Below are 13,723 nucleotides of genomic sequence, written 5' to 3' on the forward strand. Positions count from 1 at the left end.
AATGAGCCAAACAATGGACTAATTCACCGCTCACGTCCTTGTCTATAGTGGCCAGTCTCTCACACACACACACACACACACACACACACACACACACACACACACACACACACACACATACATACACGCACACACGCACACACGCACACACACACACAAACACACACACACACACACACACACACACACACACACACACACAAAGGTTAATTGATGCTAACAAGGGCAGTGACCAATGTCGCTACAATGAAGCACAAGACTGATTACAACATACTGTACAAGGGTTATTTCAAAGGCAACATGTCGCTACATTAGTTAGCTTTCAATTTCACAGGCCTCGGAATCATTTCTGCTTTCATAGTTCAAGTTCCTGTAGTTTTCTTTACTTTGCTGAACCCAACAGGATTTTTTTTCCAAAGCTGTGGAACCTAACGAGAACATAACATTTAGGAAAGCCTGAGCTGGGATTCGAACGCAGAACCACAAAACTATGAAGCAGATGGTTGGTAAACGATCCACTATGCCCCTATGGAAAAAATAGTGTCTTGGTTGAACTCAAGCAAAGATCTCAAGGGAGCTTCTGTGAGCTCCTGAGACACGCCTCCTTCCACGCTTCGCCCACCCTCCGTGGAGCAAACACACAGCCGACAAAGAGGCCGACTGTGATCCGCGACTATACAGGGCCCGATTCCAAAACCAGATAAAGTGAGCGACTGAGGGCCGCGACCAAAAGGAACAAAATGGAAGACAAACAAGATGACCCAAGGAAGTGACAAGCTCTTCATTGACTTCAAATGTCGGCCTTGCGAGTCACACCAGTCGTGCGCTAGTAGAAACAATTCAACATGTATTAAAAATTTTGGTAGGTCACAGTGTTCAGAAAATTGCTTTTTGTAAAAGATACTCAACAAAGACAACACCAATGGTCTCAAAATAATCGCTCACAACCTTCATGTTGTCGCAGATTGCCAACAAACATTTGGCTAGCTGTAATTGCTAATGTACTTATTTGAATAATTCTATGTAAAAAAAAAAAAAAATCATGCTTTGAATCAGCAGGCTAACATAGCAACGGTTGCTAAGCTAGAGTTCATGACCCCAAGACGCAGGCCTCTGATGAGCATATCGCCGTTTGTTTGAGTTGCTGTAGCAAGTTAGCTAACCGCCGTGACAGCCATGTTGGGAGGGGCGACTTTGCCATTAAAGGCAATGTGTGGACATGAAGAATTTTCAGCGACAGTAAAAATGTACGCTAGCAGCTGCCCTAGCTACTGTGAATTTCTGGAGAACAAGCTGTCAGAAATGTAAAGATGCCCTTTTGGAAATAAAGGATATTACAGATTACCATAGGATAAAGCTAAAGCCCTACTTCGAGTAATGGTTTATTTTTTTAGGGGATGTGAGGAGGGGGCGGGGTCATAAGCGATGAGTCCCACTGAATTGACTTCTCAAAATCCACTCGACAACCATAAAACACACACACACACACACAAAGCGCAATGGATTAATTTTTGGGATTTTTTGTGGGTTTCTCGTGTCCCTTTTAGGAACAGAAAAGCTATTTGTCTGTTGTTTATGTGAACACTAAAACAAATTGAGATGTCCTTTAAGACCAAAACGTTCCTGGTTTCTTTTTGCCTTTATACTATAAATTCATTTGAAAAACAAACCAGTTCTGGTCTGAATCATTCTTATCCTCCTCTTCCGCTCCCCTCCCTCATTCTTGCTCTGCGGCCTGCATTCAGTTCTCACCAGTGTAACAGCAATAAACACCAAATCTCAGCATTCCTCAACACACACACACACACACGCACACACACACACGCACACACACGCGCACACACGCACGCACATATATAAACATACACGGACTGCACTTCAAATCTTTTGACACAGGAAGTGTGTTTTCCTGCCTGAGCCCAAACTCAGACTGATACTGTAAACTCAAAGAAATGGATCATTGCGGGAATTACATCATGGCACAAAACACATAAACTACACGTGCATGCACTAACACATACACTAACCCAGTGTTTCCCAACCTTTTTTCATTCATGGCACACCTTTTCATTGGAAAAAATCTCGCGGCACACCGCCAACAAAAATCTGTTAAGCTCCTATATTAAAATCAGTTATATTACAACGAAACACGTAGAGTCCTATTCCTATATATGTATGGAGAGTCGAATAATTTAATAGAAATAAATACTAAATATTCTTTAAATTGTATTCCTTTTTTTAAATAAAAGTGACAGTTTTTTAAAAAGGTTTTAGACGGTGTAAGAAATAAACTATTTAAAGTGATTGTGATTAAAATAAAAGAATCAACGTGATTTTGTTTATTGTTTTAGACTAGGTCTATAAATATTGCAACAATAAGAACAAAGTCACTTTTAAAGACGCTCTTCTGTTCTGACAGCAGCTGAGTGGCTATCACAGTCGAGGAGTCTCGACTTGACTGCTTATTTTACGTATGTGAAAAATCCAATGCAGGTTCTCCGGTTGAACTGCATTCTCTGATTTCCATCGGACCACAAACGCACCACAACCATCATAGTGTCTGTCACTGTTAGCAAAAGCACACAGCAGCACACACATAAACTGAATATGTGCCGATGCAATACAATCATATCGACACAATCTGAAATCTCAAGATTCTCCGATTCTCCACACATGCACGATTAGCAAGTGGCTGACCAGGCCTTGCGCGAACTGACCACTGGTTTGGCGATCCTGTTTACAATGCGCTCCGTAATTAATATTGGACAGTCCCACGGCACAGCTGAGCGTCTCTCATGGCACACCAGTGTGCCGCGGCACAGTGGTTGGGAAACACTGCACTAACCGACTCACTCACTCACTCACTCACTCACTCACTCACTCACTCACTCACTCACTCACTCACTCACTCACTCACTCACTCACGGAATTGCTATCTTATGTCACACAATTAAACAGATTAAAAGAATAATAAAAAGTTTGTCACAACAAATGAGTGCCGAGTCATTGGAGGCTCTGCTCGGTTGAGATGCCACAACAACACAAAATATGTCACTAGACACACACACACACGCACACACACACGCGCGCACACACACACACACACACACACACACACACACACACACACACACACACACACACACACACACACACACACACACACACACACACACACACACACACACACACACACACACACACACACACACACACACACACGCAGGTCCGAAAGTGCATTGTGGCGTCACTAATATTGCAACAGCGTCCTGTTCTGGGATGACATCATCCCAAAAGCGGAGGTATTGATTTGAAACCCCAACCCTGTAAAAGGGACAGCCACTAAGGGAGCATCTGTTGCTATGGTTACCGCCACACACTTGCTTGAAATCAATTTGAGCAACACTTTGGAACGAGGGCCAAATGCAAAAATGTAATCACTTCATTGGATGAAGAACTTGTTTCATATTATGATCAACTTTGTTTGTGAACTCTTCTATTTATACTGCATACATTATATAGTTTTATTATTATTTATTTTCATTGTATTTATTATTATTATTTTTATTAGTAGTAGTTATTATTATTGTGGCTTTCTAGATTTCGTTGATAAATGATCCAGAATTCATATTATGCACTCTACATTTTATTTGTAATTGATTCAGTTGTAGTTTTGTATTTTCACGAAGTTTTAACATAGGTATTGACTGTAACCATAACGGCAGCGGGGGCAGGGGGCGGGTCCTAACGCCTCCCTAATACCGCCATCATTTTCATTGATCCGCCGGTTAGCCACGTGCCTTTCTGCGGGGACAATGATCAATATCAACTTCTGGTTTCTGCGCATTAAAACGATCGATGCTGAGATGAGACTCAATTTTTGGAACACTGCAGCACATCATGCTAGATTTTTTTTTTTATTATTTAGCTGGGCCGCGCTCCAAAACGCACTCGAGAGGAGCGCAACAAAATAACAACTCAGCGCGAGGAGACGCAACATTGACCGACGGCGCTCAAAACCGCACGACGTGTTTAGTTCTTGGGGAAAACCCCACTATTGTGCGGATATGACCTTTTTTTTTTTTTTTTTTTTTTTTTTAAACCTTTTCACCATGACGTCACAAGTGGCAAAAGCTCAAGCGATTTTTCAGAGCGGGACTATAGGGGGAAAAAAAAACATCTGAAATGATCAGCATTCAAATGTCTCCGTCCAAAAAAAGATGTTATGGGATGTAAAGGAAACGATCATATATATATAGCATTCGTCCTATCTTCTTTTATCAAGGGATCAGCCAGACTGCAAATATGCGAGGGTCAACTGCGCTCTTACTTCGCTGACACTTTTCTGTTTTTAGACGCGTCACAGCAGGAAGTGCCGACAACTCCGACGAAAGCCGAAACTGTCAGCGAGGTCAGAGTTCTTCTCTTGGCCCCTAAAACATTTTGTCAGAGCACAGGAACTTGACTTCATTCATTTTTCCTACTTTTGTCATCATCTGTGCAACATGGGTTCGTTTCACACTCACAAAACAGGTTTCTGATTAAAACGTAGAGAGAATGAGTTTTATCTGTCAACCAGAACCGACACTGATATTAATCTTGCTGATGTCAAACACAAAGCGATGCAATGGCGCTATTTGCCAAATACTGATTCATAAACCCAAATTTTACAGACCCTCTTGCACGCCTACACGTTGAAACATGTGTTTGACGGACATATTTGTTGATGGCAGTAAATGGTTGGATTTTGATCGACGGGTATAAACGTCCACAGGAGTGAATGAGTTAAATAATTGTGCCTTGGTGTCTATTGTTTAGAAGCATTAAGAAACAGTTGCTGCTTTTATACAAAAGTGGGCTTTGTATCCAAGTGTCAAGGTCCTCTTTTTGGTTGAGCTGTGTGGTCACTTTCACTTCCACTTTGGAGGCGCTCGTGTCGCATCACTTCCTGCCTGGGTTACTCCAAATCATCAGAGAAGCTGTGCTTCCCCTAGTCATGGAGAAACCAAAACGAGTTGAAACTAACTCGCAGTCTCATCATCAAATAACTTCTAAAGAATTGAAATCCAAACTTACGCTTAGTCATCATTTTTACCCTAACCCCATTTGAAACACTTGGCCCAATAATCATCATCGTGTGTGTGTGTGTGTGTGTGTGTGTGTGTGTGTGTGTGTGTGTGTGTGTGTGCGTGTGTGTGTGTGCGTGTGTGTGTGTTTTATACAGAGGCTGTGTGACGGACGGGATGGTTGCCACCTGCACGACGTGACATGACAGCGCGTGAACACACTCGCGTGTGCATGCGTGAGAGGAAAGAGCGCCACGACGAGTATCAATAACAGTTGCAAGAATGCGGTCATTAGGGACGAGCCTCGGGGCACATCTCGTTCAAGCGAAAGCTCATCGTGCCATCAACGCGTATCCGTCTCATATCAAAGTTCACACACTTAAGAAGATGCGCCCTGGACAGGTCGCCAACCAATCACAGTGCGCAGAGCGATAAATGTTTCCGTTTAGCAGGCAAGACCTCACCGATGTCGGTACACGTGCTGAGCGCAGCATAGGAACATCGCAACAATAACAATTGTGGTTTTGATGTGATACTAACGCGGAACGACCTATTTTCCTCAAACGCATTTTTCAAAATTCATCATACATGCATATATACAGACAGACGTGTCATTTATCACAAAGACACGCACACAACATGTAAGAGGTGGCGTGCAGATGCTGCGCCCCCTCCCCCCGCCTTCTTCCAGCCACCAAATCCATTTAGCGGCCACTGTTGGTGCGCGTGCGCGCTTGCCTTCTTCTCAATGGCAGTCGCTGTCCTTCCTACTTGCTCTAATCGACTGTCAGTCAAAGACGAACAGCACTTGCACTTTGACTGGCCTCCAGTGCACCTCGAAGAGTCTCAAATCGTCCAAATACGGAATCACAATAAACGACAAGAAGTGCCGGTTCAATTTAATGCGGCCGAGGCCGACTGTTCATGAATATTATTGTGATGACGATCAACAATCAATCAAGTGAGATTAGATCATCACGATGGTCACAATGGAAGACCAATCCATGATGGATTAGAAATGGGGATTAGGCATCAACAAGCGTGCGTGTGTGTTTCTGGTTCTTTGCCTTCATTTGAATTAATTAACTCCATTTTGACAACACACACACGCACAGAGCCATTTCAGCGCCACGACAACAGCCGACGCCACAAACCAATCGCCACCCACGTCTCATTGTAGCCGGCCAATCAGAGCGCTCGGTGCTCCTCACAAGTGGAAAATACTATGATGATGAATCAAGTTTGCGTTATTTGAGGAGCTATTTGCATGCAATACGTTCAAATATCACATTTTCCATCGCATCTCGCCTTCGCCGCACGGCAGTTGAAGAAGGGGTGATTCCGATTGCTGCGACTTCCTCTAGGACGAATAGTTTCCAAAAGCTAAGTGCCTCGCAGGCTGTCGTAAAAGTGGAGCCTCAACCAAGGGTGACGTTTTGCACATCTTTGACAACGAATGACATTTAATGGCGAGTGTCAGTCGACGCGCAGATGTTGATCATCTGACTGCAACCACCGCCGCCGCGCTACAAAGCGTTTGATTGTCTCCAGACGCTTCACTCTAATCAGCCAGCGTGACGCCATTTGCTTCATATGGCGGATCTCTTCTTTGTGCCAACAACTTCAGACGAACGTACAGTACATACTATACTCCAGCTCACCTGATAAGGTTTGAGGCAAAAAAAATTCCACAATCACTAAGTCAAATGATTATAAAGCAGAAAATGAGTAAACAAAAGTAGCGCCTAAAGCAAAACACACAAAAAAAATGGAGCACAAGACAATTGCGCCACTGACAGAAGTGAGTGGCCCTAAAACACACCAAATCCAATTTTACTGCAATATTCTTTGTTTTGCCCTGAAGGAAACATTTGAGCTGAAAATGACAATGATGGTATCAAATGAAGATGACCCCGCCCCTGTGGCATTGTGTGGCGCTCTATTAATAGACCTACATACGGGAACGTGGCGCCAACACGGTTTACAAAGCCATGACCTCATCTTGGTGTTAGCTTACGCCAAACAAACCTCCGGCGACTTTCCAGCTCGACGGCAAATGTAAAGCTCCAATTCGAAATCGATTCTCGGCCATAACGTAAAATGAGTCGTGCTCAGAAATCGGAAAGCCCAAAGTCAACGCAAACATGCTCGGCTTAAACTTGTGTGACGTCCCCCACATTAAACACAACGCAGGGAAACTGGGAAATACAAGCCGCACTAAAGGCATCAGTCAGAACAAGACTGTCGCAGTCAACTATTTTTCGATTATGCAAGCAATTAATCGGATAACATTTTATTTTGCACAAAACCATTTTCATCTCAGTTATTGTTTTCTAACGACTTGATTGAAGTTTATTTGTGATGGAACAAAACTAAATAACAATTAAGCAATGTAACATGCGAAGGATTGATGTTGAGAACGGTTTGGAACCGATTCGGTTAACTGCTTAGGTCATTATGTTGTAAAGTCAAAGCAGATGTTTGCAAATGTCTTATTTTGAAGAAACACAAAACACGGTCGGTCCGTTTTCGAAAAGGACGACAAATATCACAGACTGTTGATTTGAACAATTTTACATGCAACAATGACTTGAAAAGATGACTCAATTATTAAAATAGTCGTCCACGTGGAACCGAATTGCGGCCTTGCAGCTTGGGGGACGGGAACAATTGCTTGCAATCAGGTACATAATGTTGTCTTTTAGGAGTCATCCAGTGCGTTTGGTCGACAAAAACCCAAACTGCGAGCGGCACGCTCTTGAGAGAACCCTCATTGCGCCGTCATCTTTGCTGACATTAACATTTCATTTGGCTTATTATGTAAGTGGCAAAGCCTGCACAAGGCGGGCTGAGCACATCATTCTGACAGCAGGCAGCTGGCCTGCAAAGTCACCCACGCAGCGGCAGCACAGACAAGGCCCCCCCCCCTTATCCCCTCCCTCCTCCAAAATCCCTCATGTGCACATGCAACTCAGGGAGACGTCAGAGCTAAACGTGCGAACATGCCAACGTTGAAAAATCCACGTTGGATTAGGCCGGAAAGGCGGGAATGTAAATTCAGAACTACTACAGCCGGTGTGCCACAAGGGTCCGTGCTTGGCCCCAATTATTTCTGGGTTTTCTTAAATGACAGTTAGTGCTGGCGCTTTTGCTTTCTGGGAAAAAACGCGTGACATCCACGTGAAGGGGATCACATGTATTCAAATTAACTAAACATAATAATTAAAGCCCCGATGTGATGTCACGGTTGTATTTTGGTACAAATAGCCACAGGCTAGCTGTTTTGCCCCCCCCCCCCCCCCCCCCCCTCCGTCGAGCAAGTCTATCATGTGAGCTATCGGACAAGAGACTTGAGGGGCCGCCGTGTCGTCTGGATGAGATGGCCAGTCTCAACTTGTCAACTAGCCCACGGCAGCGTTGTCACACCGGCTGACCAACAAGAACACGAGTCTCCACTGAGCCTAATGTTTGTTTAGGGAATTTGCAACCAAGTCGAAGTACCTGGACAAAAAGTGTGGCTTAAGTTGGAGCCTTCGAGTTGATCATCAGCCAACTGGGAGCAGCACAAGACTGATAAACAGCCGCTATTGTGTACACGAAGATGGTCTCAGCTCCTCTGTACGGCGCTAATACGTCTTGCATCTTTGTTTTTGCTAGTTTGACGGTTAAACTTCAACTAGGAAGGGGCAATATGCAACTTGAAGCCTTTTTTGTGACAATCGCTTGGACCCCAGTCTTTCTATCGGACTAGTTGGGACGCGTGTTGAGTCACGGCCACCATTGTATGTCAAGTTAAAGAAAACATAAATCAGACAAAAGATGGTTCACATCTCAAAAATCATGCAAAATTGGACCTCAAGGCACAAGTGTATGAGGGTCATAGTAAGAAGCCCCAAACAGCTTGAGAGCCCGCGAGAGTCCAATATGATGCTAGCAATGAATGACTTGCATTTGCGGCTTCATTTTACAATCACTTAGTCTTTCATTTTTAACTCCTCAAGCAACATCACTTGCAAAAATGGGAGGGGGGCATTCACATCAGAACCTTGCTTGATTTATTTCTTTTTTTGGGGGGGCGGCTGCAAAGGAGATTGGAAGCACCCCCCTCCCTTCTGTCCTTCCCTCCCTCCCTTTAGAAGGGACTGCGACAATATGACTACATGAACACACATTGTTCAGAGCAAAAATATATCTATGCGCATGGAGACGTTAGATAAGAAAACCATTTGACATTCAAACGAGGCGGCTGCGACAAGGGGCGCGTGTGTGTGTGGGGGGGAGCATATTCCACCTTTTTGGTTTCATAACCGCGGTATGTGACTGTGGACATGATGACAGCGTGCAACATGATGTCCGCACAGAAAAGAAAAAAAAAAAAAGACAAGGAAGGAGAAGGGGGCTTTGGTCTTACCTTCTCCACCTCCGCCGCCGCTGGGTCCTCCTCCAGTCCGCCCGAGCAACGAGGAAGAGCGGCCAACCGCCACCGAGTCAGCCGGAGCCCACTGCGGTGCGTCCGGACACGCCAGCCACAATCCGCCGGTCCGATGTGTCGATCATGGAGAATCAAATTCCGGGGGGAAAGCTGCTCCAGTGTCTGTGTGTGTGTGTGTTTGGAGGATTCTGGCAGAATCTGTCTGCCGTCCTTGCCGTCACTTCACGTCACCTCACACACGTCACACACGCCGCCGTCCTCTCTTCAAGGCTTCCTCCACACAACTGCGCGTGGCCGCGCCGCGCGTCCACGCGTGGGATGCAATAGGGAAGTGGTGAGAAGGGGGGAGGGCGGAGGGGGGGGGAACCCTCCTACGACCACAATAACAAATCAGATTTAGACTAGCAATTGACCGCTCACTTCGGAGGGAAATTGGATAGATAGAGAGAGAGAGAGAGATAGCGAGATTTGACATACTCCATCAGTACCCAAAACCTTAAAATAAGGCCACTTGCCTGATCCCAATACCTGGTATATTTGTACTCGCTCATCCCTAACTTATATACATAAATATGAAAATATAATTCACTCCCAAATCACTGCTTGCTCATTTTAGTAAAATTAACGTTTTCATATTATTTTTATGTGACATTGTCATTTAAAAATTCATTTTACATTGTTACATATTCCACAAAGACTTCAAAAACTAATTTCGCCTACAAATGATTTGACGTTTGCTACGACGCTTGACCTACATCCGATAATCAAGGTAAGGTCGCCCTTGTGTGGTTAAAATGAGTATTACACATAACCCGTTTGGTTGAGTCGCGCAAACTAGTCACCAATTTGTTTAATAAACCGCAGCTAAAGTTGTGATTCAAAATACGCAAAAAGTATTTATAGTAGTATAGTATGTACAGTACAGTATAAATATTTTAAATTGCAATTTTGAGTACGAGCGGTACAAAGCTTGTGTACACTGACCAAATTTGAATAGTGTCTACAAAAAGTGACATTAGAATTAGAACAGTTTGTTAAACAGCATACAAAATAGAAATGTTTAATATAACAACAATAATACTCTGTAACGTTACATTCGACGCCATTTCTGCATATGGTTTGTGTTTAGGCGGGAAAGAGACGCTTGTGTAGACAACATGACGTCACAATCACGCGACACGGTTGTCAAGCCCGTGACGATCAAGTAAACAAACGACAACAATGGAGAACATCCAGTCGATGGTGTTCTTTCTGCTTGGCATGTGGCTCTTTATCACGAGGAGAAGGCAAGCTTTGTTCGAGAGGAGATTGCAGGCTGCGCGGAGGAACACTGCGGAGAAAATGAGGAGAGTTTGGGAATTGTTGGAGGACGACCCCTTTCCGAGACGAAGACGGCGGCGCCAGATGGTAAGAAAACATTTTGGGATAAATCAGCAACGATGTGACTTTTTTCGGCACGATGGTCCAGTAAACAAAAAAAAAAAAAAATAGCTGATACAAGCTACAATAACATACTTGAGAATAGATCTTTAAACTGTCAGGAAAAATGTCAACAAAACCAAGCTTTTTGAAAAGCCAACAACCATTATTGGAGCTAAGAAACCCATTTTTATGGCAAAGAAAGAATTGGTTTGGTGAACTACCACCACGAGTCAATGAATGATACTAATAAAGAAACAGCAATACATTAATCCAGCAAAAGTCATAAATAGGGTCAGTCAAAAACAACATATTACGTGAACGTGTTGTGACTACTAACAATCTCCACCAGGGTGTCTTTGCAGGCATAGTACTACTACTACTATTTCTCCTTTGATAACCAAACCCAACGCGATGTGCTTTCCAGATGCTTCAATTGCTGCTCAAGCGCCGGCGCCGTCCGAGCATCTGGGTGGTGCACCGCTCTAACATGTGGTGGGACCAGATCGTCCCAGGCTTCACGCGCGCAGAGTGGGTGCGCCACTTCCGCATGTCCGAAGCGACCTTCCTGGACATCTGCTCCAAGCTGCGGCCGGCCATGGAGAAACGTGACACCAACTTCCGCGTATGTGTCCCGCTCAAGAAGCGAGTGGCCGTCGCTCTGTGGAAGCTGGCCACCAACAGCGAGTACCGAAGTATCGGCCACCTTTTCGGCGTCAGCAAGACCACGGTGTGCCGCTGCCTGCGGGAGTTCTGCTCGGCTGCCTGCGCACTGCTGCTGCCATGCCACATTCGCTTTCCCGACCCGGAGATGCTCGCCGAAACGGCGGCTGACATCGAGGCAAGGTGGGGGCTTCCCCGATGCGTCGGGGCCATCAACGGCTCCCACATCCCCATCATCGCGCCTCAGGAGAAGCACCGGGATTTCATCAACGCCAGGGGCTGGCATTCCATCATCCTTCAAGGCGTGGTGGATGGCAAGGGGCTCTTTTGGAGCGCATGCGCCGGCATGGCAGGAGGTCTGCGCCACGCCCGAGCACTCAGGGAGTCTACGTTGTGGGAAACAGCCGAGCAAGGGTGCTTGGAACCCGGCTACTACATCCTGGGAGATTCGCCTTATCCGTTAAAGACGTGGCTGTTGAAAGCATTTCGGCAGGACGGTACGCTGATGCCAGCGCAGCGCGCGTTCAACGAGAGCGTGCGCTGCGCCAGAACCATGGTGCGCACAGCATTTTCCAGACTCAAAGGTAGGTGGCGCTGTCTGACCAGGAGGAATGACAGCGACATCCAGATGGTCAAGTCCATGGTGTTGACCTGCTGCGCCCTGCATAATATATGCGAGAGACAAGGAGAGGAATACAGGGACCGTTGGGACACTCCCGCTGTGACAAGAATGCAGGATGTGAATGACGAAGAGGAGGAGGAAGAGGAAGGTGGACATGTACGAGACGATGTGGTGAGATTTTTAAGAGATGTAACAACTTGAAATAATAAACTTTTATTTTGTATTAATGTTGCCTCTTGTCATTTGTAGAGTTGCAAGGATTTAAAAAAATGTTGCCAATTAGTCGGGAATCCTCTGGTGAGGTTTTAAAGCAATACTTTGTGTGGTGATACACATACGTGGGGTTAAACATTAAGCCGCAGGTCCAAGAATGCGCCACAAGAGAGCGCTGCTGCATAAGCGTTGCTGCAAACTCGGGTCACTTGTCCACTGGCAGACTTGAATAATATTGGTAATTTGGGGAAAATATGATCACGTGGAAGCATGTATGTGAGCACATTTTAAATCACTACTAAAATCACCCGAATGGCCTTGATCTTAAATAAAAGTATACACACAAATACACATTTAAATAGCTTTTTAGTAAATCAAACTGCTATAAAAAGATGTGGAAATTCTTGGTGGTTCACGATGAGGGAGAGCACTGGTGGCCGCATGTGACCTGTGCATTTGCAGCGTTATTTTCTGAGCGGAACACGAGAAGGTGCCTCATTAGAGTGTTGTTACAAGAAGAGATTAAAAGCTCAAAGTGTGTCACGGCCTCAAAGTGCAGCAGATGGCCTTCACGCATCCTGCATGGATTGTGTAACACACACTTGTGCTGTTATGAAATAACCAAGAGCACACACTGGTCATCATTTGTGTTCACTCAAAGAAGTCTTTTGTGATTTCAGTTGAATTAGCACACTAACATAAATATTCACACTTGTCGTTAAGGTCATGGTCAAATTCCACCCATCAAGACGAATAGACACTTTGACCACATTTTTTCCTGCAATGGCCATTGTTGTGCTCTCTGTTGTGCGCACCTTGGCCACCTGGGAGCAGTATAATAAGGACATGCATACTCAGAGGAGGTCATGACTGCTCAGGAATGGGTGTTCTTCACAGAAATAAAGAATAAATCCCTTCAGCAAACACATTTGACCTGAAAAAAAACAACTTGTTACTTTCACAGTATTTTACGCACTCGGGCGCTTGTCGCCTCTGAACCGATTCTGTGCCGCTTAAACTGAGTCTGCTTTGTACCTCTCAAAAGTCAAAAGTGTCTCGATGCCTCAGCGCGTGGCCTTTAAAAGTAAGGCATTAAGAATGAGGTTTTTATTTCAAATTGCTTGATGTGAGTCGCACGTTGACAAACACGAGGGCACGAGCGCTTTCCGAGAAAGGCCGCGGTCATCCGTCGTCCTCCCTTGTGAGCTGACTTTACATAAATGTCTGATTGAGATTAAGGTCGGGAGAGGACGGCGGCCGTCATGGGCATTAACTAAATGACACAAATCCAATCACTACAATACAGAC

The 13,723-nt window shown here is 45.0% G+C and overlaps 2 protein-coding genes across 3 annotated transcripts in view; one reads left to right on the plus strand and one right to left on the minus strand.

Moving 5' to 3' along the window:
• LOC125970669 (unconventional myosin-IXAb) overlaps positions 1–9,799 on the minus strand; it is a 46,483-nt gene extending 36,684 nt beyond the window's left edge. For both annotated transcript variants that reach the window (XM_049723214.2, XM_049723213.2), the window contains exon 1: positions 9,478–9,799. The gene's annotated coding sequence lies outside the window, so the exon portion shown is untranslated. The remainder of the gene's footprint in view (positions 1–9,477) is intronic.
• Positions 9,800–10,644: 845 nt separating this feature from the next.
• Positions 10,645–12,429, plus strand: zgc:113227 (uncharacterized protein LOC541506 homolog). Its single transcript, XM_049723243.2, has 2 exons — positions 10,645–10,905; positions 11,345–12,429. Exons 1-2 carry the CDS (start codon positions 10,720–10,722, stop codon positions 12,401–12,403), a joined length of 1,245 nt encoding a protein of 414 aa, XP_049579200.1. The 5' UTR covers positions 10,645–10,719; the 3' UTR covers positions 12,404–12,429.
• Positions 12,430–13,723: the final 1,294 nt, after the last annotated feature.

This window comes from Syngnathus scovelli, chromosome 6, assembly GCF_024217435.2.
Source record: "Syngnathus scovelli strain Florida chromosome 6, RoL_Ssco_1.2, whole genome shotgun sequence".
Lineage (NCBI taxonomy): Eukaryota > Metazoa > Chordata > Actinopteri > Syngnathiformes > Syngnathidae > Syngnathus > Syngnathus scovelli.